Source organism: Nicotiana tomentosiformis, chromosome 2 (genome assembly GCF_000390325.3).
Source record: "Nicotiana tomentosiformis chromosome 2, ASM39032v3, whole genome shotgun sequence".
Classification (NCBI taxonomy): domain Eukaryota; kingdom Viridiplantae; phylum Streptophyta; class Magnoliopsida; order Solanales; family Solanaceae; genus Nicotiana; species Nicotiana tomentosiformis.
Genome location: NC_090813.1, coordinates 177,653,606 through 177,679,940, shown reverse-complemented (window position 1 = coordinate 177,679,940; position 26,335 = coordinate 177,653,606). Strand labels below are relative to the sequence as shown.

The 26,335-nt window shown below is 40.9% G+C and overlaps 1 protein-coding gene across 1 annotated transcript; it reads right to left on the bottom strand.

Annotated features, from left to right (window-relative positions):
• Positions 1–19,944: 19,944 nt before the first annotated feature.
• LOC104096778 (exocyst complex component EXO70H1-like) lies at positions 19,945–22,114 on the bottom strand. Its single transcript, XM_009603194.4, has one exon. The coding sequence runs from the start codon at positions 21,997–21,999 to the stop codon at positions 20,116–20,118; it is 1,884 nt and encodes a 627-aa protein (XP_009601489.3). The 5' UTR covers positions 22,000–22,114; the 3' UTR covers positions 19,945–20,115.
• Between the last annotated feature and the right edge of the window lie 4,221 nt (positions 22,115–26,335).

Genomic DNA, 26,335 nt, shown 5'->3' with positions numbered 1-26,335 from the left:
TCTATTAAGACTGTGAAATTGACTAACAACGAGGCTGAATATGAGGCCATGATTGCAGGCCTTGAGCTAGCTAAGAGCTTGGGGGCAGAGGTGATCGAAGCCAAGTGCGACCCCCCCTGTGGTAAACCAAGTCAATGGAACATTCGAGGTCAGAGAGGAACGAATGCAAAGATACTTGGACAAATTACAGGTGACATTACATCGGTTCAAAGAATAGACTTTGCAACACGTACCTCGGGATCAAAACAGCGAGGCCGATGTCCTCGCTAACTTGGGGTCGTCGGTCGAAGACGACGAGTTCAACTCGGGAGAAGTTGTACAACTTATGAGATCGGTGGTGGAAGAAGGCCATGCCGAGATCAACTCGACGAGCCTAACTTGGGACAGGAGGAATAAGTACATGGAATATCACAAATTCGGTAAATTTCCCTCGGAGCCAAAAGAGTCGAGGGCCTTGCATACAAAGGCGGCCCGATTTAGCATGTCTGAAGAAGGAACCTTGTTCAGAAGAACATTTGATGGCCCACTTGCAATATGTCTAGGGCCGGGCAATACTAAGTATGTTTTGAGGAAATCCATGAAGGTACCTGTGGAAATCATTCAGGCGCCGAATCGCTGGTTTGAAAAATAATCAGAGCCGGTTATTACTGGATCAACATGGAAAAAGACGCAAAGGAGTTCGTTTGAAAATGTGATGAATGCCAAAGACACGCTCTGATGATCCATCGACCCGGGGAGTTGCTGCATTCGGTTTTGTCACCATGGTCGTTCATGAAGTGGGGAATGGACATCGTTGGCCCCTTTTCGTGGGCACCCGGTAAGGCTTAATTTATATTATTTATGACTGACTACTTTTCTAAGTGGGTGGAAGCTTAGGCGTACGAGAAGGTCAAGGAGAAGGAGGTCATCGATTTCATTTGGGACCACAACATATGCCGATTTGGAATGCCTGTCAAGATTGTATGCGATAATGGGAAACAGTTCATCGGAAGAAAAGTAACCAAATTCCTTGAAGACCACAAGATCAAAAGGATCATATCAACACCCTATCACCTTAGTAAGAATGGACAAGCTGAATCTACCAACAAAATAATTCTCCAAAACCTTAAAAAAAGGTTAACCAACGCCAAAGAAAGATGGAAGGAAATATTACCTGAAGTCCTGTGGGCATACAGTACAACCTCGAAGTCCAGTACCGGAGCTACCCCATTTTCTTTGGTTTATGGCACCAAAGCTTTGATACCAGTCGAGGTCGGGGAACCAAGTATCAGATTCCGAAATGTAACAAAGGAATCGAATGACGAAGCTATGAGTACAAACCTGGAGCTATTAGATGAAATGCGCGAAGTCGCCCTTGTCCGATTAGCCGCCCCAAAAACAGCGGATCGAAAGATATTATAATCGAAGGGCCAAGCTTCGACACTTTAATACCGGGGATTTGGTCCTAATAAAGGTCACGCTAAACACCCAAAACCCGAACGAAGGAAAATCGGGGCCGAACTGGGAAGGACCGTACCAAAGTATCGAGATCTCCGGAAAAAGGATAGTACAAGCTCGGAATAATGAACGACGAGCAACTACCGAATAACTGGAATATGACTCACTTAAAGTGATATTACTGCTAAGGTATGGCCCCGTTCTTTCCTTTATTTACATCTTAAACTAGCCCTTACAGGTAACCAACAAGGGACGGTACGAGGTTTTAGGCCTGGAAGCACGTGTTGAACTCCTTTTTCCTTGAGCCGGTTTTGTCCCAAATGGGTTTTCCGACAAGGTTTTTAACGAGAAAACAAGTAAATCGTGCTAAATTAGAATTGAAGGCCAGCGACGAACCGGTGACGATGATCATAACAGCGTTCGAGGCCCCTCTTCGGTCAGCCTTGAACACTGGGGGCATTACCCTCTGATATCGACTTTAGCATGGAAAGAGACTTCGGGGTTGAAGGGTCTCGATCGATAGGATTAAATGTAAGGGACAAATGGTCAAATGAACCGTTCCCACATAGACCGCTTGAACCCTGACACAAAGAATGTACACATACATTGCTATTATACACAAGAATAAAGAGAAGTCTCTTCCTTGCAAACATCTTATCTTTTAAAACTTTTTCCTTTACATTTCTCAAGGAATTCCCTGCTTCCGATCCCCTAAAGGAAACGAGCCCAAGGGTCGCCTTAACCTGAGTTCGAATAATCACTCTCTCACTCGGGACTACCATCCGAAAAACAAACTCGGACGATCCAAGCTATTAGACCTCGGGGGTATAAAGACCTATTAGGAAACCCCCGAATTTTATAGGCTATGCCACTCCCACCTGGGGACTGCCATCTTAGGAAAACCCGGATAACTCGGGATAGTGATATTAACACGGGACAACACCAGAACTATAAAGGCATATGGCCATATAAACACGGCTCGAAGACGTCCGAAGCCCGTAACAAAAACAACAAGGCCTTGAAATTTCTTAACTGGTTCTAAAGGCTACCATCGACAAATTATAAACCTAAACTACTTTAGGGAAAATTTTTCGGTAACACAGAATCCCCACGATGCCTTAAAAAATAATGTTAAAGTCAAAGTTTGTTCGAACCTTCGAACATAACCTAACTATTTCGTGCTAAGGCACTTCGATCTTTGCCAACATAAATAAAAAAGCAAAGGAAAAATTCAAAAGTTGTGAAAGGGAAAAATCCTATATATATATATATATATATATATATATATATATATATATATATATATATATATATATATATATATCAAAAATTCTTTTTACAAGATTTGAATAGCCCCGATACAATTCTTTACAAAGGCCAAAATGGCCTAAAAAAAAAGATGATACAAAAAATAAAAGGCAAAAATGCCTAAAAAGATCCTAAATGGCCTAGTCTTAATCGGGGGCCACGTCATCACCTACGGGGTCTTCGCCACCATTGGACTCACCCGAATCTTCGGACCCCTCGGGATAAGCTAGCTTCCTGGCCTTGGCTTCGTATATCTTGGCATTCTCGATTTCAGCCAATAAATCAAAATCCCGAGCATGGACTCCCTCGAGGGCCTCCCTTCAGGATTGCCACTTCGTGTGCTTCACCATATTCCTCGCTTGGTCCTAAGCTGCCTCGGCGTCAGCCTTGTGCTGAGCCACATTATCATCGGCATCGGCCCTGACCATGACAACCTCTAACTTGGCTGCCTCAAGATCTTTGGCCAGATTTTCTTGACCGGAGACAGTCGAGTTCAGCTGAGACTGAAGCTCCTCTATCTTTTTGGCCCATACCAAGGTTTTTTCCTTTGTAGCCCGAAGCCAACTGTGCATGGGCAGTCTCCTTTTCCGAGGCCAGGAGATCCATGTATTTCTTCCATTATTCAGCCTCAGCCTTCACCGTATCCACCTCCGCCTAGAGCTGCTCGATCTGGTCAAGTTTCTTTTGAACCTGCAGGTTCGAGTTGTTAGCCACTTTGTCTGAATCATCGTCACTAACTTCAAATACTCGTCTTACCTGCTGGACCAGGTCTACATGCTCCTTCTGAGCCTCTTTTAGCTCGGACTGAAGCTTCTCACTAAGGAGCTTGTAAGCATCTCTCTTTTCAATAAGCGCCCGGGTTTCGGCCTCGTGTTGGTTTAACTATTCCCGATATCGGAGAAAAGTTTCGTGATGAAGCACCGAGGCCTGCGAATACAAAGAAGGATATTACGATTGTTTGCAATTTAATCTAAGTACATAATAAAAAGGCATTCGAAGTTACCCGATTCAACGCCTGTTGAGCTTCGTTAAAAAGACAGGGGGCCTCCACCTCGTCCATTTTGGCCTGATCCTTTTTAGTCACCAGGCATCGAAGATAGCTGGCAACCCCCACGGGGGCGGAAAGAACCCGGGCATCCTCCGGTATAGATTTGATGATTGACCGCTTCCGGTCAGGATCTGCACTCAGGGCTGGGAACCGGCCTAATAATCTCAGACTCGAAGAATAGCCGTTGGCTCCTGAAGACAGCACCTTCTTTGATACCGGTAACTCTCCTAACCCGGTGACATCCTCCAAGGTGGTAGAATCTAAGCCATCGAAGAATTTGTTGAAGGAATCTGCCGCCCCTTGAGGCCCCTCATTTGGGCATCTTTTCAACATCTAGGCCTCGTTTATCATGGAGTCGGTGAATGATGGTGACCCAGAAAGATCTATCACCTCGATTTCATCTTTCAGGCCATTTCCCTCAGCACGAGGAGTACCGGTCGTGGTCTCCTTATCGACCTCCCCAGCTCGGGGCAAAATGGCCTCGTCCTTCTCTATTTCGGAGGCCTCGGTCGTTGCCTCCTCATCGGCTACCCTGGTTTGATGCAACTCGATAACGCTTCTCACGCGGGTCATCAACTCGGAGGCTTCTTCTTCTTCTTCGGACTCGTCCCTCAGTCGACTAAGCGAATTCGATGGGATCTCCCGGGCGCTGGCACTTTCCTTGGATTTGCGCGCCGATCTCTTTTTTGGTTTTTTCTTCTCCGAGTTCGGAGAACCCGGAGCCCTTTTTCTTTTCTTCTCTTTATCTTGCCTCAGAACAGATTGTTCAGTGAGGATATCTTCATCACCGGACGGGGGCCTCATTTCGACATCTTTGGGAAGACCTACAAAGGAAGAAAAAGTGAGAACGAATGCAGCTAAGAAAACTAAGTGTTAATTCACTCAGTAGAGAAATCTCACCGTGAGCACGGGCCTCCCATCGGCCCTTCAAAAGTTCGCGCCACGTGCGCTCGGAATAGGGTTTTTGCGACACGATGCCCTCGACCCACTCCTTAAGTCGAGGAACTGTATCTGGCATCCGAGCAACAGCTGCATTACAAAGAATAGATAAGAAAAAAGGCAAAAGAAAAATGATAAATAAAATCTTAAAGGCAAGGTTATACTTATGCTTCATATTCCATATCTCAAAAAATGGCATGTCCTCGGCCGGGATTAAGTCCTTGGTCCTCACTCGAACGAATCGACCCAACCAGCCTTAGTCCCGATCCTCATCGATGCTCGAGAATAGGGCCTTACTGGCCTGATGGGCAAGTTTTATTAGCCCCCCTCGATAGACTCGGGGACTGTATAGACACATGAGGTGATCGATGGTGAAGGGACACCCCTCGATCTTATTTACAAAGAAGCAGAGGAGAATGACTGTCCTCTAGAAGGAGGGATGAATTTGGCCTAGGGTCACCTCGTACCTCTTACAAAAGGCGATGATGACCGAGTCCATGGGGCCCAACATGAAAGGATAAGTGTAAACACTCAAGAAACCCTCCACGTGGGTAGTGATCGCCTCCTCGGGCGTAGGAACCACTACGTACTTACCGACCCTGCAATCCTCCTTGACCTTGTCGAGAACACTATCAGTGACCGAACATATGTATCTCGAGACCGGTTCGCACCGGTCCGATACCAAGAAGGTTTTCTCAACCTTGAAATCGGCTCCAGTTGGACACCCCGTAGGGACAAACATCTTTAGAAGGGGTTCCAGTGTCGGTTCCTAAGTAACAACAGGCAAAACGTTCTCAGTCATTTTCGAGGAAGAGGGAGTTTCCTTTTGGGGAACAGACTTAGAAGTCTTCGCCATTTTTTTATGAAGATGAAGAAGAAGAAGTTAAAGGGGTACGCTTGAATAGTCTAGACAAAGGAGAAACCCTTACAAAACTCTCAAGAAATTGGGGGAAAACACTTGAAAATGCAAAGGTTCTTTAAGAACAAGAGTAAGAAAAGGTTGAATGTAAAGTTTGAATGAATGAAGAAGGAAGTATTTATAATTTGCAAACGGCGGTTCAAAACCTGTAGTGGTCGACCAACAACTGACGAACATTTAATGCCATTTAGATGTGACTGATGAGACGTTTCGCTCATTTTGTCGTTTCTGGCGCAAAGTATCGAGACAAGGATCGAGGGCTCATATCATTTCTCGTCGTTTACTCTCCAAAAAATGAGGGGACTATATGTATATGGTAGAAATCGAGCTCATCTATTGGATGACAGATCGGGGATGAAACAAAATGGATTGAAGATCGACCCTAGGGTTCCATCGAACCTAGGCACGAGGTTAGAACATGCGTCTTCAAGATTATCGAGTCTGAAACCCTGGAACTGACCACGACTCCGAATTAGCTCGAGAATATATTATCGAACCAAAATAACGGAAGGCCGAAATATCCGTAACCGGTCGGATATCACGGCGGAAATCTCGGAACGTATCAATGAAATCGATTAATTAGCAAATCATGAGATTTTTTACTTTATATAGATTTGTACCTAAAGTAGGACTCCTCTGCTACATAAAGAGGGTCTGATTATTTGTAAAGAACATTGTGACACGCATCCCAAAGCAGTAAATTATTATTTCTAGTCATTATTATCTTATCACTCTGTTACGGCACCGATTGGAGCATCTTTGACTTGAGGGTGACCAACCTTCAAGGTCAAGATTGTTAACCTGCGTGGTTTGTATTTTTTTTTTTTTATCATTTATTTCAATTTGAATCTGATTTCTCATTTTTGTATCAAGTTAGATCATGGATCCTTAAAACCGCATATAAATTTAATTGTTATCTATTTTGAGGGTAAACAATTTCATTAGAAATTTTTTTAGACTGATAAAGAATCAAATAAACCACACGTGGTGGTTTCCGTTTAGTTTTGACAAATAAAATGGGTAGAACTTTGAACTCCTGAACAACATGTCACTTTGAATACTCTGAACCGTCAGACTACCTCACTCAACTGTGTTAAGGGTGTTCAAAATATAATATATAACCATATAAAGTATTCTTTAACTTATAAATGCAGTATAAATTTTCGGTGAATGGTGTGCGCTTGACCACCCTTTTATCTGATGCCCTTGCTTTCATTTGAAGTAAAACATGGTAAAATTGTTACTTTTGTACCGCTATTAAAATTTGGACAAAAATACTTTACCTAAAACACGAAAAAAAACTCCAGCATATTTATCATGAGTTCTCGAATAATTGCTTTGAAGTTGAAACTGTCTATCATTATTCAAAAACTCTCCAAAATTGTTGGTGGAAGTGGGGATCATTTTAAATCTATGCATTGAAAGTTTTATTTCCCTATATTTTCAAGAAGGTTTAAGAGCTATGGATTAACAAGTGAAAGGATGAAAATTTGTGCTATTAGTGGTGTATACTAATATATAGAAGTTGTATTGCTTCTATCAATACAAACATACGTGAATACAATCCTTAACATATTGACGTTTATATTTCTGAAGAATATAATGACGTCCTTATAGTTTAGACGACCTTCATTTTTTGCCCATTGAAAACACGTTCTGTTTTATTATAGGAGAGGAGTTGTTCAAGCTTTTATTGTATGTTTGGAATTGGTGACTTCAATTTCTATTGGAATTCGTCAACTACTCATCCATTCGCAACTATTGGTCCTAACTACCATAATAATAGAACAATCCAAACACTCAAATCTATAATAGACAAAATGCCTTTTCACTAAACAAATGAATTTAGTTTAATTAGTCGTACAATTCCGGATTTCCAGTGTAATGTTTCTTTACACAAATACATTACAAATCAACAAATTATTTGTTTTATCTACACAAACTCATAAAATTTATCGGCCTCGTGACGAGGATGACGACGTTGACTTTGACTCGGACGGCGAAGATGACCCACTCCATCTCATGCTAGTACCCGACTGCGAAATAAATTCGATAAGTCATTTTGTAAATCATGACGGGCAAATTTGATTGCAATTACTCATCAATTCTCCCCCGTGCTTCTCGTAAAAAAGCTCGATTTTTTGGAAGAATATTGTTAGTTAGTGATATCTTGGCTGGATCTTGGGGTTTCAGCTCCATATGACCCATGAACTTTGTTTTCCATATACCTCCTCGAAACTCGAATTAAATTTGCTAAACTTAGACGAAATCTCAATCGTCAAATTCTCATGTAGTGACATCAGCACTTTGTTCCAACCCATCCTCTCATACTTTGACATGTACTCTTTCACCTTCGTTTTGTGCTTTAAAATCCCATTGGATCCAGGTAGGAGCTTTAGGTTCGACACCTGGACCTTCGAAATAACCTAGTTTAAGTTGTTCGCTTGGAACAAATAAGACAAATTGTTTACCCTAAAATTCGAGTAATAATTAAACTTATTTAGTGGTTTTAAGAATACGTGATTTAATTCAATACCAATTGATAAACAAAGAATTGAATAGATAATCTGAATAATAAAATAAATCAAACCAGTGTTCTAGCAGTGCTTTCGACCTCGATTCGGGATGGTCTCGAGGTTGTGTAAGAAGAACAGTAAAGAACAGAAAATAAACAGTGATGAACAGTACTGGATAGTAAGTGAAATAGAGAGCAGCATTTTTGTATATGTTTTTCAGTGAATCAATCCCCCGTACAAATAAATAGGGTCCCTCTTTATATAGTAGAGGAATCCTAAATAAGGTACAATTCTAATAACGGAAACAAATCCTATGATTGGCGTCAATAACCGTTTGCTTCGATCTATTCCGGGATTTCCGCCGAGATCTTCGGTCGGTTGCTAATATTTCGCTATTCTGTTATTATGCCTTACTCGAAGTCGGTCATGCTCGGTCTTGATCTTCAGCGAGCACTTCGATCTTCATGCTTCATATTCTGCCATTGAGCTCGAGGCTGGTCTATTACGAGCTTACTCTCAAGGCAGCTACTCGTGCCTATGAAATCTGACATGCCCGATTTCGACCGTATACAGATAGTCCCCGCGTTTCTTGGAATAAAATGATAAGAAACGGTTTGACCCTTAATTTTCCGAAACCTCGATCATGACGTCGTCCTTATGACGTAAGTGACGGATGTGATCGAAACATCCCGTCAGTTCAGTTCCCCAAATCATTAATGCATGTTAGTTAGCGGTCGGCCACTAATGCCACCGAACCATCACCGTGAACCTATAAATGCCCGCTCCTTCATTGAATCAAACTTTACTTTTGCTCTAATCAAACCTCTAAGTATTCTCACTTATTTCGTCTCCTCTTTTTCACCGTCTGTAGAGCCACCTTTGTTAGCACCGAAACCACCAGTTTTTTATCTTTCTTCGCTCTTCTTTATTTATACAAATAGCGAAAATCTCAAAGATCGTACCGCAGAAGGAGAAAGCTTCTTGCTCCTCTTCCTGGCCATCCGGCGGCAAGGCACCGGTGGAGTCGCTTCCCCAAAAATATGTTCCCGGCCTGTGTACTCTAAAATCCGACTTCAAGGTCGTAAACCCTTCATCGATCTCGGGCCGATGTGAGCATGTGTCGATGTACATATGTTCGATATTGAAGAGCCACCTCGAGGACGTGAAGAGGGACTGCAATTGGGGTCCCGAGGTCGTGGTGCAAATTCCTGCTCCCGAAGAGAGCATCACCGCTTATGTGGAGGGGTTCCTAAGTGTTTACAATTACCCCTTCATATTGGGTCCCTTCGACCCAGTGATTATTGATCTCTGTAAATGATATCAGGTCACCCTCGGCCAAATCCACCCCTCTCTATGGCGCATAGTAATCATGTTGCGCTTCTTCTCTAGCAAGGCCGAGGGGCTAGAGTTTACTCTAAATCACTTCATGCGGTTGTACCGGCCTTGAATCTACCAAGGACTAATCAGGCTCCAACGCGGGGCAACGAAGGCCTTGATCTCGAGCATCGACGAGGACAATGATCGGGGTTGGGTGAGCCGTTTTATACGGGAGAGGACTCGCGACATTATCCGAGAAGAGAAGATGTCGTTCCCTGAGGAGTGGAACTTCGACCGTAAGTGATTTTTTAAACTTTGTTCTTTATACCTTCTTCGACTTCGCCTGATATCCCCTTTCGACATGCAGCTATTCCTTGGATGTCTCAAGCGGTACCTGACCTCGAAGATTGGGTTTGGAAGCTAGCCTCAACTTTCACTTATGCCGGACGCGCATGGCGTGATTTGGCAAAGAGCAGATGGGAGGCCAAGAACCACGGTAAGGATCTCCTTTTTCATGTTCTGAAACACTTTTTATACTTCATTTGTCACTAATTTTCTTTCATGCAGGTCTGACCAAGGATGTCATTTTGAGGCCTTCAAGTGTTGAGGAAGAAACCAAGTCCCCGGTTCCGAAGCTGGGGGAAGACAAGAAGAGGAAAACTGCCTCGCAGTCCGAGGACCCCAAGCCCAAACCTCGAAGGGTAAGGAGGAAAGTAATCACTCTCACGATGGACTCGGTTCAAAAACTGAGAGACGAAGAATAGGAAGAAGAGGAAAATACCTCGGCACTGACGGTCCGACCTAGGTAAGCCGTCGAGGTCACCAAACCTTCTGAGCTGACGACGGCAGCTAAAATCAAGCCTCGTGTCGAGGAGGCTTCCAAAAATAAATCGAGTGAGGATCACGAATTACCATAGGTAGAGATCGTTTCTCAGCCATCTGCAACTACACCGGACGGGGCCGGTTCTGAGACCCCGAAGATCGATCAGAGCGTCCCGAGTGACTTGCTCGGGACCATGACAGCAAGTCACTTGCCTTCTCTTCTGACTTTATCTGAGGAGGCACTAAGGGAAGCTCGAGAGTTGAAGATCCCTGATATAGGCGGAGGCTCTAATCTAGGGGATCCTTTTCGGGATTGCTTTACTGGAGTCGATGATGCCTCTGATATCAGTGACGCTTCTATTATTTTAGAAGAGGCCCAACGTCTCTTATCTCGGGTAAGAATCAGTTTACTGCAATTCTTTTCTTTACTCTTTTTTTTACTCTAAATCTGACTGGTGTTTTCCTTTTTTGTATAGGCCTTCGCCTCTGAGCTGACCTTAGCCAGTGTGAAATCGAGCTCTAAAAGGTATCGGAGGAGAGGAACGCTCTGAAACTTCTTTGCGGCCAAAAAGACAAAACTATAAAGGACCTTCAAGCGGATTTGGCCAAGGCTCGTGAGGAAGAAGCCGAGCTAGATAAATAGGTGAGCATCCTTTTGATAAAGTACAAACTCGACCCAACTGTGGAGGCTAATACTTCATTATCTCAGCTGCAGCAAAAGGTTAAAAGGATCAAGCTGCTTCGGGGAGAAGTTGATCAAGTAAAGGCCAATTGTGATCGGTGGAGGGAGAATATGGACCGCCTGGATGCGGAAAAAGAAACTACCTTGGCCAAACTGTCATCGGCCGAGGTTCAACTTTGGGGCGTTAAAGAGAAAAGTTCAGCCCAAGCCAAGAGGATCGAGAAGCTTGAAACCGGGATTACTGAGGCCAAGTCGGAGATCGAGAAGACAAGACCATTGCCATGTATCGAGCCAATGCTGAGGCTGCTCAAATGCAGCTAAGGGAGGCTTCTGACCGAGAGCAATGGATCATTGACTCGGCAAAGTGTCAATCCCGGAGGGAAACCCTCGAGGAAATCCATACTCAAGGTTTTGACCTCTCCGAGGAGATAGCCCCAGCCATGGTGCTTGAAGTTGAAGCCAGGCAGCTTGCCTCATTCGATGACGAAGATGATGAATGAAGAAGGCAGTCGAGGCGGATCCAATGAGGGGCCTGAAGGGGAAGTTGCTCCGGGAGAAGAGGTCGAAACCGGCCGTAGTTAGGGCTTAATTTCTCTTTTTGTAAGACCTTGATTGGTCTTTTGTACATAACCTCTTTTACCAATATATAATAGAAAAATTTCTTTTGAATGTCTTCTCAGTTTTATGCTCAAACATGTTTTGTGCTTTTGCCTTGTGAAAATTTTGTTGTTACAGCCTCTGTAATCGAGTGAACACTAATTCGAACTCTAGAATAAACCCTTAGGTTTTTAGACACGTAAGGGCGAGTCCCCGAGCTCAATAATATGTTCGAGATTTCGGATGGCTTGATCGATGCCATGACTGCACTATTTTTATAACTAAGTTCGAGTATGTTTCAAACTTAGAATAGAGCAAACCCTTAAGTTTTTTATCAAATAATGGGTAATTTTCGAACTTATAGTAACATACCCCTTAAGGTTTTATGGTGGATCCTTGAGCTAAATTCAAGTCAATTTTATTTGAACTCGGAATAGTGGAACACTTAGGTCCGGGTTGAGTGAGAACAAAGTCTCGAACTCTAAATATATTGGCCCTTAGGCCCTTTTAGGTTGGGCCCATATGGCCTCTAAAAGACGGCTATTATTTACCCCTTTCGGCTTAAAAGACTTAGTAAAAATTTCTTTATGCCTTAACATGTTTATTTTTTTTACCCATTGAGTTTTTTGAGGGTCTGATGTCGGTTGAAACCCTTTTACTTTTTGTGCCTTAGCACGTTTGTGTTAAAGGTAATTTGATACATCTTAAGGTTTTTTGAGGGCTAATTTTATCGAAGCCCTTTTGATTATTTGCCGAGGGTAGCCTTTTTTAACCGATTTTTCAGAGAATTTGAAGGCCTATCGTTATTGCAGAATTCGGACGTCTCCGAGCCGCGTTATTTAGGCCGTAGCCTTCGGGTATGTATTTTGGTCATAGCCTTCGGGTATGCCTCTTGGGCTTATTTCCCAATAACATTTCAAACTAGTTTGAAATGTCAGTCCCCGAGAATGGTGGCCTTGGCCTATAGATCGAGGGGTGCCTCTTTAAGGTCTTATGAATTTGAGTTTAGATAACTCGAATACGCCTATCATCGATGGTAGTCCCCGAGTGTATATTTTCACTTTGGCTCTTGAGCCGTTTCTCACAATATCATAAGCATGAGGTTTGTATAGTAGAGGATTTTCTTCGAGACACAAAATGTTTAAATGAAGAGAAAATGCTTCTTTGAATAGTTTATACATGCGCACATGTTTTGCCATCGAGGCTCGACTAATTTATATGGACACGGTTCACTTGACCGTTTGGCCCATTACAAAGCTTCCTTATCAAGGCCCTTTGACATGAAGTACTATTCTCGAGAATGCGACATCCGAGGGTGATGCCCTCTAGTATTCGAGGTTGATTGCAAAGAAGCCTTGGATACTATTGAATTGTCCTCAGGTAGCACATAATTGTTGCCTCGTTAAAAACCTCACCGGAAAAACCCATTTGGGATAAAAATCGATCTAAGAAAAAAAGAGTGCAACGCGGACTTTAAAACCCGAGGTCTCGATATCTTTGATCGAACTCCTGCAATGAGTTAGCGTTGAATATATATATAAATGAAAGAAGGGAGAAAGTCATACCTTAAGAATAATATCATTTGAGAAGTGATATATTCCAGTTCCTTAACAGTGGTTCGTCGTCTATCATTCCGAGTTTATAAGACCTTTTTCCGACTATATCGAGGACTTGATAGGGTCCTTCCCAATTCGGGCCGAGCTTCCCTTCATTAGGATCTCGAGTGTTGATGGTGACCTTCCTTAGGACTAAGTCCCCGACCCTGAAGTGGCGAAGGTTGGTTCTTCTATTGTAGTACCTTTCGATTCGTTTCTTTTGTGCAGCCATTCGAACGAGTGCCGCTTCTCGTTTTTCATCTAATAATTCGAGGCTAGTATTCATATCCTCATGGTTTGATTCCTCCGTTGCATGTCAAAACCTAGCGCTGGGTTCTCCGACTGGAATCAAAGCTTCGGAGCCATATACTAAGAAAAATAGAGTTTCCCCTGTACTGGACTTTGATGTTGTTCGATATGCCCAAAGGACTTCGGGTAGCATTTCTCTCCACTTCCCTTTAGCTTCGTTCAACCTTTTCTTCAGGTTTTGGATGATAGTCTTGTTTGTCGATTCGGCCTGTCCGTTCCTACTAGGGTGATACGGTGTTGACAATATCCTTTTTATTTTATGGTCTTCAAGAAATCTCGTCACTTTACTGCCGATAAATTGTTTACCATTGTCGCATACTATTTCTGCGGGTATCCCAAATCGACACACGATGTGATCCCAGATGAAGTCTATAACCTCTTTTTCTCTCACTTTCTTGAACGCCTGTGCTTCAACCTATTTAGAGAAATAGTCAGTTATAAATAAAATGAATTTAGCTTTACCTGGGGCCGATGGAAGAGGGCCGACGATATCCATCCCCCATTTCATGAATGGCCATGAGGATAGGACTGAATGAAGTTGTTCTCCAGGCTGATGGATCATCGGTGCAAAACTTTGACATTTATCACATTTTTGAACAAACTCCTTAGTATCGTTTTTCATGCTATCCTAGTAGTATCCTGCTCTAATGATTTTGTGAATCAGTGATTCGGCGCCGGAGTGGTTCCCACAAGTACCTTCATGGACCTCTCGTGAAACATAATCGGTGCCTCCTGGTCCTAAGCACACTGCCAATGTTCCATAGAATGTTCTTCTGTATAATGTTCCATCTTCATCGAGCAGCTTTGGTTCGTATGGTTCTCGACTTTTTAGGGTCCGATGGGAGCTTTCCATTCTTCAAGTATTTAATATATTTATTCCTCCAATCCCAGGTTAAGCTTGTAAAGTTTATCTCGGCATGTCCTTCCTCGATCATAGATCTCGAGAGTTGAATGACAGTCCCCGAGCTGATCTCATTTTCCTCGATCGATGACCCCTAGTTTTCAAGTGCATTGGCCTCACTGTTTTGTTCTCGAGGTACATGCTGTAAAGTCCATTCCTTGAAACAGTGCAAAGTTACCTGTAGCTTGTCCAAATACCTTTGCATTCTATCCTCTCGAACTTCGAAATTTCTGTTTACTTGGTTCACCACCAGTAAAGAGTCATACTTGGCTTCAATGACTTCTGCCCCCAAGCTTTTAGCTAGCTCGAGACCTGCAATCATAGCCTCGTACTCGGCCTCATTGTTAGTCAACCTAGAAGTTTTGATAGATTGCCTAATAGTGCTACCCCTAGGCGGCTTCAAAACAATGCCTAGCCCAAACCCCTTCACATTTGAAGCACCGTCTGTGAAAAGGGTCCATACCCCCGATGACGTACCTGATTTTAACAAGAGTTCCTTTTCAACTTCGGGTACGAGGGTTGGCGTGCAATTGGTCACAAAGTCCGCTAAAATTTGAGATTTGATGGTCGTCCGAGGTTGATATTCGATGTTGTACCCACTGAGTTCGACGACCCATTTGGCCAATCGTCCCGACAGTTCGGGCTTGTGCAAAATATTACAAAGTGGGTAAGTGGTTAATACGCATACTAGGTGACATTGAAAGTATGGTCTTAACTTTCTAGAAGCGCTTATCAGTGCAAGTGCTAATTTTTCTAAGTGTGGATATCTAGTTTCTGCTTCTCCTAAGGTTCGACTTACATAATGAACGGAAAATTGCGTACCTTTCTCTTCTCGAACTTGGACACCACTTACCGCTATTTTCGATACTTCCAAGTTCAAGTAAAGCTTCTCATCTTCCTTTGGAGTGTGAAGCAGTGGTGGGCTCGATAGGTATCGCTTCAACTCTTCCAATGCCTGTTGGCATTTCGGGGTCCAGGCGAAATCGTTCTTCTTTTTGAGTAAAGAGAAAAATCTGTGGCTTCGATCCGATGACCTCGAAATGAATCGGCTTAAGGAAGCTATCCGCCCAGTTAGCCTCTGTATGACTTTTACACTATCCACGACGACGATGTCTTCGATGGCCTTGATTTTATCGGGGTTGATCTCGATTCCTAGATTCGATACCATGAAGCCAAGGAACTTGCCCGAACCAACCCCGAAAGCACATTTCTCGGTATTGAGCTTCTGTTGTATTTCCTTAAAATCTCAAATATTTCCTGCAAATGAGCCAAATGGTCCTCTGCGCACAGGGACTTAACTAGCATGTCATCAATATAAACCTCAATTGATTTACCTATTTGTTCTTCGAACATTTTATTCACTAGGCATTAGTAAGTAGCTCCTGCATTTTTTAGCCTAAAGGGCATTACATTATAACAATATGTTCCATACTTGGTGATAAATGAAGTCTTTTCTTGGTCTTCCGGGTTCATTTGGATTTGATTGTACCCGGAATAGGCATGGGGAAAAGTAAGGATCTCGTGGCCGGCCGTGGCATCGATCATGCGATCGATGTTAGGCAGTGGAAAAGAATATTTTGGGCACGCCTTGTTTAAATCCTTATAATCTACACACATTCTAAGTTTATCCCCTTTTTAGGGACTACAACTACATTGGCTAACCATTCGGGATATTTCACCTCCCGAATGGTTCATATTTTGAGAAGTTTAGTTGCCTTGTCCTTTATGAATGCGTGCTTTATTTTGGAATGGGGTCTTCTCTTTTGCTTCACCAGTTTAAATCTAGGGCCCGGTCTTAGCCGATGTGTCGTTACCTCCGGTAGAATCCCTATCATGTCTAAATGAGACAATGCAAAACAATCTATGTTATCAACAAGAAATTGAATAAGCCTTTTCCTGAGTTCGGGGGTTAATCCCATTCCCAGGTATACCTTTCGCTGGGGCAGGTACTCTATCAATACAACCTGTTCCAGCTCTTCGACCGTTGATTTGGTGGCGTCAGTATCTTCGGGAACAACAAAAGTTTGAGGGGTCAGAAAATCCTCCTCTTCTTCTTCTATCTCCTGCTTCCCCGATTCGGTCGAGGCTGGTGGCTGTGTTTGCTATTTGACTTCCTATTTATTTTTGATGTTCGACCTTTCTGAGGCTGATAGTGTCGATGCTGGTGTTACCTCATCGACCGCAAATATTTCCTTTGCAGCATGTTGCTCCCCGTATACTGTTTTTACATCGTCTGATGGTAGAAATTTTATCATTTGGTCGAGAGTCGAAGGGACTACTCTCATATTGTGGATCCAAGGCCTTCCGAGTAGGGCATTGTATCTCATGTCGCCCTCCATCACGTGGAACTTAGTATCTTGAATGGTTCCCGCCACGTTCACCGGTAGAATAATCTCCCTTTTAGTTGTTTCACTAGCCATATTGAAGCCGTTTAGGACCCGAGCTGCGGGCACGATTTGATTTTGTAGGACGAGCTACTCCACGACCCTCGATCGGATGATATTCGTCGAGCTACCTGGATCCACTAAAACACGCTTAACTTAAACTTTATTTAATAAGATATAAATTACCAGAGCGTCGTTGTGGGGCTGAGAAACGCCTTCTACTTCTTCGTCATTGAATGATAAAGTGCTTTCGGGCATATAATCTCGGGTTCATTTTTCCCTAGTGATTGATACCTTAGTGTGTTTGAATATGGGTCCCTGTGGAATGTCGACCCCACCGACGATCATATGAATGACATGTTGGGGTTCCTCCTATTCATTTTTCCTGTTGGTGTCTCTTTCTCTGAAATGATTCTTGGCTCGATCGCTGAGGAACTCTCGAAGGTGGCCCTCATTGAATAGACGGCCTACCTCCTCCCTTAATTGCCTGCAATCTTCAGTTTTGTAACCATGCGTGCCATGATACTTGCATATCAAATTTGGGTTTCTTTGAGAAGGATCAGTTTGTATGGGTCTGGGCCACCTAGTATCTTTGATCCTTCTGATTGCTAATATAATGCCTGATGCATCAATGCTAAAGTTATATTCTGATAACCGAGGTGCTTCTGTGGGATCGGCGTACTTGTCAAAACCACTCTCGCTCATAAGTCTCCGAGAATTCTGTCCTCGATCACTTCTCCGATCGTTCCGGGCGGAATTGCATCCTGAACCATTATCCTTATTGTTCCTTTGATCTGCGGTATATGGTTGATATCAGTCTCTGTTCAACCTTGACTCCCTGTCGATGTCCCTATGATTTTTAACTGCCGACCTATTTGGATGTGCTGAACCGGAAGGAGCTCCCAATTGATCGTCCTCGACCCTGATCTTCGATTGGTATCGATTGTGCACATCAGCCCAAGTTACAGCTGGATATTCGATCAAATTTTGTTTCAACTGACATGATGCTACCGAACTCCGCTCGTTCAACTCTTGGGTAAAAGCTTGAACGGCTGAATCATCTGTGACCGGTGGCAAATCCATGCGTTTCATTTGAAATCGGGACACGAACTCCCTCAGCATTTCATTATCCCTTTGTCTTACCTTGAAAAGGTCTGATTTCCTCGTTGCGACCTTTATGGCCCCGGCATATGCCTTTACGAAAGAATCTGCTAACATGAAAAATGAGTCGATGGAATTTGGTGGCAGGTTGTGATACCAAATCATTGCTCCCTTCGAAAGGGTCTCTCCGAATTTTTTCAACAGCACAGATTCGATTTCATCATCCTTTAAATCGTTACCCTTGATGGCGCATGTATATGAAGTAACATGCTCGTTGGGATCGGTGGTACCATTATATTTGGGTATGTCTGGCATACGAAACTTCTTTGGAATAGGCTTTGGAGACGCACTTGGAGAAAAGGGTTTTTGTACAAACTTCTTTGAATCCATCCTTTCAAGATTGGCGGTGCCCCCGGTATCTGATCAACTCGAGAGTTGTATGTCTCTACTTTTTTATCGTTGGCTTCGATTCTCTTCTTCCCTGATTCAATTCCTTTGGTGAGCTCCTCCAGCATTTTAATTATCATAGGATCAGTCCCCGATTCGTTACCATTCGGCCTCTCCGGTACTGGCTCGGTACAACGAGTACTTTTTGACTCGACCTTATTCGGAGCTCTATGTTGATTTTGTAACTGAGCAATAGCGGCTTGCTGAGCCTGAAGCATCTCAAATATTACTTGGAGACTGACTCCCTCGTCTCCTCTGCCCTGTGTTCTTTGGCCACTAGATCGGCCTTCTCTGCGTACACTCCCATCGAGATCTGCGCCTAGGTCCGCATTTAGAGCAACGTGTGAACTGACATCGATGGGGTTGGCAACCGGTGCTCCCCTGTGATTAGCCTGTGGCACTTCGATTCCTGGAACAATCACATTTTCGTTTTCACCATGGAATCCGAGGCCATTGTCACCGTGTGTGGATGCGTTTTGTGAGTTTGACATGTTTTAACCTGAAAGCAAAGATACTTGACAAGAACAAGCGTTAAATTGTGTGTTTCACCAGAATCAGTACTGAAAAATCACTATTATCCTTAGCCCCACGATGGGCGTCAAACTGTTTATCCTAAAATTCGAGTAACAATTAAACTTATTTAGTGGTTTTAAGGATACATGGTTTAATCCAATACCAATTGATAAATAAGGAATTGAATAGATAATGTGAATAATAAAAAAAATTAAACCAGTGTTCTAGCAGTGCTTTCGACCTCGATTCGGGATGGTCTCGAGGTTGGGTAAGAAGAACAGTAAAGAACAGAAAATAAACAATGATGAACAATAATGGATAGTAAGTGAAATAGAGAGCAACGTTTTTGTATATGTTTTTCAGTGAATCAATCCCCCGTACAAATAAATGGGGTCCCTCTTTATATAGTAGAAGAATCCTAAATAAGGTACAATTCTAATAACGGAAACAAATCCCATGATTGGTGTCAATAACTGCTTGATTCTATCTATTTCGGGATTTTCGCCGAGATTTTCGGTCGGTTGCTAATATTTCTCCATTCCATTATTATGCTTTACTCGAAGTCGGTCATGCTCGGTCTCGATCTTCAGCGAGCACTTCGATCTTTATGCTCCATACTCTGCCATTGAGCTTGAGCCTGGTCTATTACGAGCTTACTCTCGAGGCAGCTCCTCGTGTCTATGAAATCTGACATGTCCGATTTCGACCGTATACAATGCAACATCCTTGTATAGTTGTGCTTTACCATCGAGTTTGCATAAAAGGATGAGTACTAACCATGCAAGCCGTTGTGCAACGGCAGAAGGCAGAGAGTCCCCATCTTCTATTGTTAGGCTCAACTCAAGTAGTATGATTCCGGCAGCGATGTCTGTAATGAAATCGGCGAAGCGATGATTATTTCAGATATTGCGTCCCTATAATTGCCAAGATAAATAAGGTAGTTCATGGCGTATCGAGTTAACTGGTGAATTATATTCCTCCACCCGACATTGCCTTTGACGTATCTTTCTGAACTGCCAATTGAAACTCCGATAATATGGCTCTGGCGGTACTATCGGTACTAATAGAACAAACGAATACACCACAAATCTTCAATAGACATAATGATATGAACCAAGTTCTCATGCCATTTCATTCAACAAATGAATTTAGTTTAAAATTGGTCTCTACAATTCCCGATTTGCAACGTAACATTTCGATACACAAATACATTACAAATCAAAAACATTTGTTTTGTATACACAAACTTCTCTTATCTCATAAAATTCATATGCACTTATTTATCGGCTTCGACTTGAGGATGACATTGACGTTGTTGATACAGACGGCGAAGATGTCCCACTCCATCCCATACTAGAAATCAAAACATTAGCACCATGAAATAAATCCGATAAGTAATTTTGTAAATCATCAGGGGCAAATCTAATAATTGACTCCATTCCGGTGACATTCCTCACCAATTCTCTTCGGTGCTGCTCGTAAAAAGTTTGATATCTCGGAACAAGCTTGTTAGCTAGTGATACTTTGACTTGGTCTCTGAGTTTCTGGTCGAGTATGACCCATGAACTTTGTTTTCGATATACCTCCTCGAAACTCGAATTAAATTTGCTAAACCTTTCCTTCACTTCCATCGATGAAATCTCAATCGTCAAATTCTCAGGTAATGACATCAGCACTTTGTTCCAACCCATCCTCTCATACTTTGACATGTACTCTTTCACCTTCATTTCGTGCTTTAAAATCCAATCGGATCCAAGTAGGAGCTTTAGGTTCGATTCCTGTACCTTTGAAATGATGTAGTTTAAGTTGTTCGCCAGGAACAAATAGGATAGTGCCACGTCCTTGTAAAGTTGTGCTTTACCATCGAGTTTACATAAGAGGACGAGTACGAGCCACGCAAGTCGTAGGGCAACGGCAGAAGGCGGAGAGTCCCCGTCTTCTGTTGTTAGGCTCAAGTAGTATGATTCCGGCAACGATGTCTGTAACGAAATCGGTAAATCGACGATTATTTCAGATATTGCGTCACTATAATCGCCGAGATAAACAAGGTAGTTCATGACGTATCGAGTTAACGGGTGAACCCCGCCACCTGGCACTGCCTTCGACGTGTCTTTCTGAACTGCCGATTCAAACTCCGACAACATGGCTCTAGCGGCATTGCCGAGCTTGACCAGTAATATCATCGCCTGAGACTTGACTACCTCCATTGAATCAAAGCTGAAAATCAATTCGATTTTAACCCAAAGCTCACAAATGGCGTCGTAGACGTCCAGCACTCTAAACATTTTCTCAAGTGATAACTTCTTATATTTGGCCACCATTTCTGGGAACAAGAACAGAGTCAAAGCCCCATCTTTAGCAATCTCCGAGAAACAGGATTCTCTTATGTTGTCCGAGGCAGAGAAGACATAATCACAGAGAATCCTCTCACCGTGAAACAGAGTAGTAACTGCAATCTTAACAGCACTCAACCAATTCTTGATTTTTATCTCCAGTAATTCCCAATCCATTTTCTGAATCTGTGAAGAGCTCAATTTCTCAATCCCCAAGTAATACAAAGTCTCATCGATGACTGATTTTCGATTGAGTTTGTAAATTTTCACGCACTCTCTTCCATAACCAGCTCCAATCATACAATCAGCTATTGATTTCAAATCCGCCATTACAACCTCTGAAACCTTCTCAATTTCACTATTATTATTGTCTTCAGAAACTTCATCTTCATCTGAAAGACTTGATAGGGTGGCAGTGGATGATCTTGAGGATCTTGACGATACCGTTTCGGCATCAAGAAAGTAACGACTTCCTGATAAGATAGTGTAGAACTCTTTCTGAAGTCTTCTTATGGCAATTTGCATGAGATTATGAGCTCGAACTAGAAGTTTAGAGCTGGAACTATCTTTGATAACAAACTGCATTGCATGTTGTAAGTCGTTAACGGCGTTAAGAAGCTGCTTGGCTTCTAACGGATTATCACGGAAGAGATTAGCGACTCTGTTATAAGAGGTGGTTGAGACAGAGGAGGAATCAAGATCCCATTTTTTGATAATTAATTCAGAGTATTCGATTGTTTCTTCCATTAAAGTTTCAGAAAAGGTGTTAGGAGATGATGAATTATGTGAAGGGGTTGAAGGTTTTGATGATGAGAAAAAGGGGGTCCTCATTGTTTTTCTTGTTGTTCAAAAGAAAGAAAATAAGAGGTGTTTGTTGTTTTTATCCAGAAAGTTTCTTGCTTTCTTGGAGAGTTGAGAGAGATGTGAAAATGGTAGGAAGAGAAAAGACAGATTAATGGAAGATTGAAGAGGTGAGACCAATATTTATAGGAGTACTGCGACAGAAAGGTTGACTGAGACTCCGAGAGTAGATGAAGGAACAGAACGCGGTTCGTCAAACAGTGACTTGTGATTTCTTTCATGTTTATATAAAAAAGTAGTCCTTCCCTTGTGTGTCTATATTTAAATACGGACTAAACCAATCCGATTCGTACCGTATCGAATCGATTTTTAGATTTTTTATAATAAAAAAAATATAAATTTTTATATAAATATATAACCGTATCGATAATTAAGGTATAAATTTGAAGGAGAGACTTAGCGTAACTGGTAAAATTATTACCATGGGACCAGGAGGTCACGCGTTCGAGCCATGGAAACAATCTTTTGTAGAAATGCAGGGTAAGACTGCGTACAATATATCCTTATGATCTGACCCTTCCCCAGACCATGCGCATAGCGGGAGCTTAGTGCACCGGGCTGCCCTTTTTTTATTTTATTTTATGAAAATAAAATCAAAAAAATAACGAACCGTACCGAATAAATTTACATGTGAAAATATATTCATACATTAAGTTTAAAAATAATAAGGCATTAAACTTTTTCTTGGGCCTTGAAATTATGAAAACGGTTACAAGCTAATACGTAATTAAACTGAAAATCCTAATTCTCAAACCTATTATATTACTCTTCCTGAAACTAAATTATTTCCAGCATATTCACTAGCAAAATACAAAGTATTCTAGCGATTATGAGTAGCAAGCTACGATTTATTGAATATGTTTCATTTCGTATCATTTAGATTTTTCTTTTGAATATCTAATCTTTATAGATTTTACTCTTGAGTCACAACTTAGTTAATATATTTTCACTCGTATGATTTATATTTTCTTTGTCTTTGCTAACTTTCTTTTACGTTGCTGTAGAATAGTTGATGGATCTATGCTTTGGCTATCTTTCATATTTTCTTATTCATCACCCATTAAACAGTAAACATGTTTAGAGAATTTTGCTAAGTCCTATAAAAGTACGTATAGTATGTTATTGCATTCAACTTATACTAGTGATTTTTACATGACATTTAGAAAAATACCAAAAATTAGCCGAACCGTACAAATACCGAAGAGAAACCGGCATGATTGAAACAAATTCGAAAAGTCTAACTTTGATTATACATAATAAAATAACCGAAAAATTGATATAGTATAAACTTTTATAAAATAACCGGTCGAACCGTTTCATTGACACCCCTACTTTCCATTTATTTTACCACGCTTTCCCTCTTAGCCCCTTCCACAAAGAATGATATATTTTATCAAATTATTTATATGTTTAAAAATACTTTAACTTTAAATTTTTTATTTTACTTATTTTACCTTTAATGTGAAGCTTTTTTGTAGACATACAAATGATATGATCTCACAAAACTTTTATCTTTTAAAATTTTAAAAAGCACAAGTTTCAAAAAAATATTCCTTAAACTTTGTGGCGAATCAAATTACGTCACATAAATTGTGACGGAAGGCGTATATCTCATGCTTTTTTAAATAACCAAAGAGGAAACAATATCGTATAAGATGCGAAGTATTTATTCATTATATTGCTCCAAATTTCATTTTATTAGCACTACTGTTACAATCATTGTTAAAGCATTTTCATGTAAGTTGAAGATATGTTATACTCTTTACTTCTAAAACAACGGAATTGATGTCAAAATTTGAGAGCTAAAATTAATCGTGATTTATGAAAGCCGTGCGTAAGTTGTAAGTTTTGTAAATTTACTTCAGTAAAAGGGAACGAATTAATGATTCAATTGAAAATGAAGTAACTTTCGTATTTCAATATCTGTAATTTTCTCGCAACGACGAGAATATAATTTTGATTAATGGTGGCATGGATGGCAACCCAATTGTAAATCTCCCACTCGTTAAATATGTATATTTAAACAAATTGAGAGCGACAAATGCAATTGACCCAAAATGCCTAAAAAGGCAAAACTTGTCCTAATATCAAACCTTATCATTGATTTGATTTTACTAAGTGTATGTTGATAACTACGTCAAACAATGATATTAGTATATCAATCAATATCAACGCGGAATCAAGGACTCCATCTTCCACATGCAACTTAAGTTAGTTCGCGGCCATTTTTAGCTAATTATCTATTGAGAAATAGTAAAATTAGTGGTTGAGTTGAGAATAGAGGTGTTTACAGATGGGCTGGACCGGTTGGTCATGAGAAAAAATAGCCTGTTCGGTTAGTGGGGCGGGCTGGTTAGTGGGCTGGTATACCAGACTGTTAATGGGCTGGGCAATTCCGGGTCTAGTGGGCATGTCTGGTTCAAACCGGGCGGGGATCAAACTTCAAAGGCTTTCATTTCATATTCTTATTGCATAATAATACTTCAAATTAATTTGCAAGTTCTATTCTGATTTTTTTATTTTTGAACTTGCAAATTAAAAGTTTACAATAATTATAAAAAAATAAGAAAGAGTACATCACATGCTATACATCATTTTTGTAAGTTATTTCATGTCAACATAAGATTTTTGGTTTCCGGCATTGCTTGAATCGGAACCATAAACCATCATATCTCCAATTTCTTGGTCTTCCGGTTCATTTACCTACATATTAACGACCTTGATTTCGCTGTTCTGATCTTATCCAATCTCTGAAACACACTAAAACTTCCAAAGCGTTGCTACCCAATGAGTGACGGGTATCTCCTAGCTACTGCCTTGCTTGGCTAAATGCGTTTTTCTGATTTAGCTGTTAAAATTGACACATTTAGCATGTCTCGAGCCATGGCGGAAAGAACATGAAATTAATTTGAGTTTATTCTCCACCAAGCCAGCGATAGAAATTCCTTTTGTGCGGGGCTCTGTTGCCTTTTGCAAGTAGAATTGGAGTTTATCAATATTCCTGCTACTGGTTTGTTGGTGCTCTCCTAGTGTAGATCAAATTAAATAATCTTCAATACTATCATTATCCTCCATAGAGCCGGATGAGATGTAGAAACTGGACTTGAAAGAATATTTGCATTTGCATCTACAACAGAAGAAGCAACAACAATGTTAGCATAATAATTATATAAAGCTTGTAAATATTTGTGTAGATCAGAAAAGCAAGTGTCAATATCACGGGTTTCAGTTGGTCAAATATTCATATAAGCATATAACACAGTGAGTAATTGGCGACAAGTAGCCATTTTGATATAAGGGTTTAAAATAGTACCAATTAGGTAAATAGGGAGAATATGATAGAAATATTTCTTAAATTTATCTAGCATAGATTCAACAACAGAATTATATCCTTCTTTCTTCTTGAAATTATGGAGTAAAAGAAAATTTTCAGTTATATATACTAAACCATTTGTAATAGTAGGATAATAAGCTCCAGAAAACTCAAGCGTAGCTACATAAATTTTTTGTAAAATTTTTACAACATCTTCAATGACATTCCAAGTACTAGCTATTAACAAACGGTTAGGATCGGTACAATGAGAATTAGCAACTTCAATTATAGGCATTCTATATTTATAATAATATTTTAAAAATAAATAAGTATAATTCCGTCTAGTAACTATTTTTTCATGCATGAGTCTTGGTCTTAGTCCATGATATTCACATTTATCCTCAAATGCATTTAATCTAGCACTTCTATTATTTTCTTGAATTACACCAACTTTTCTAACTAAAGTGATCTCATTTTTAAATAATTCAAGGCCACTCTTAACAATTAAATTATAAATATAACATGCACACCTCACATGAAATTTTCAGGAAGTGGTGGGTATAGATATAATTTTAATAGTGAAATAGCAGCATTGTTGTTAGAAGCATTATCAAATAATATACACAAAACGTTTTCTTCAAGATTGTAAAATATAGCAACTTCGTGGATAGTATTACTTATAAATGCACTAGTATGACTTTGATCTTTATCATATTTAAAATCTATAATATATTTTTGCATACAAAAATTATCATCTATCCAATGACATATAATAGTCAAATAATCATTTCTATTAACAGCATGACCAATATTAGAAGTAACAGAAACTCTACAAGGAAGACTAGCAAATAAATAACAGATATATGTTCGATATTGTCTAAAAATCCTAAAAATATCAGCTCTACAAGTACTTCTAGGAATAACTTTAAATAAAGGGTTATAAATTTTTTGAATATAAGTAACAAGATATGGTAAAGTAACAAAGCTAAAGAT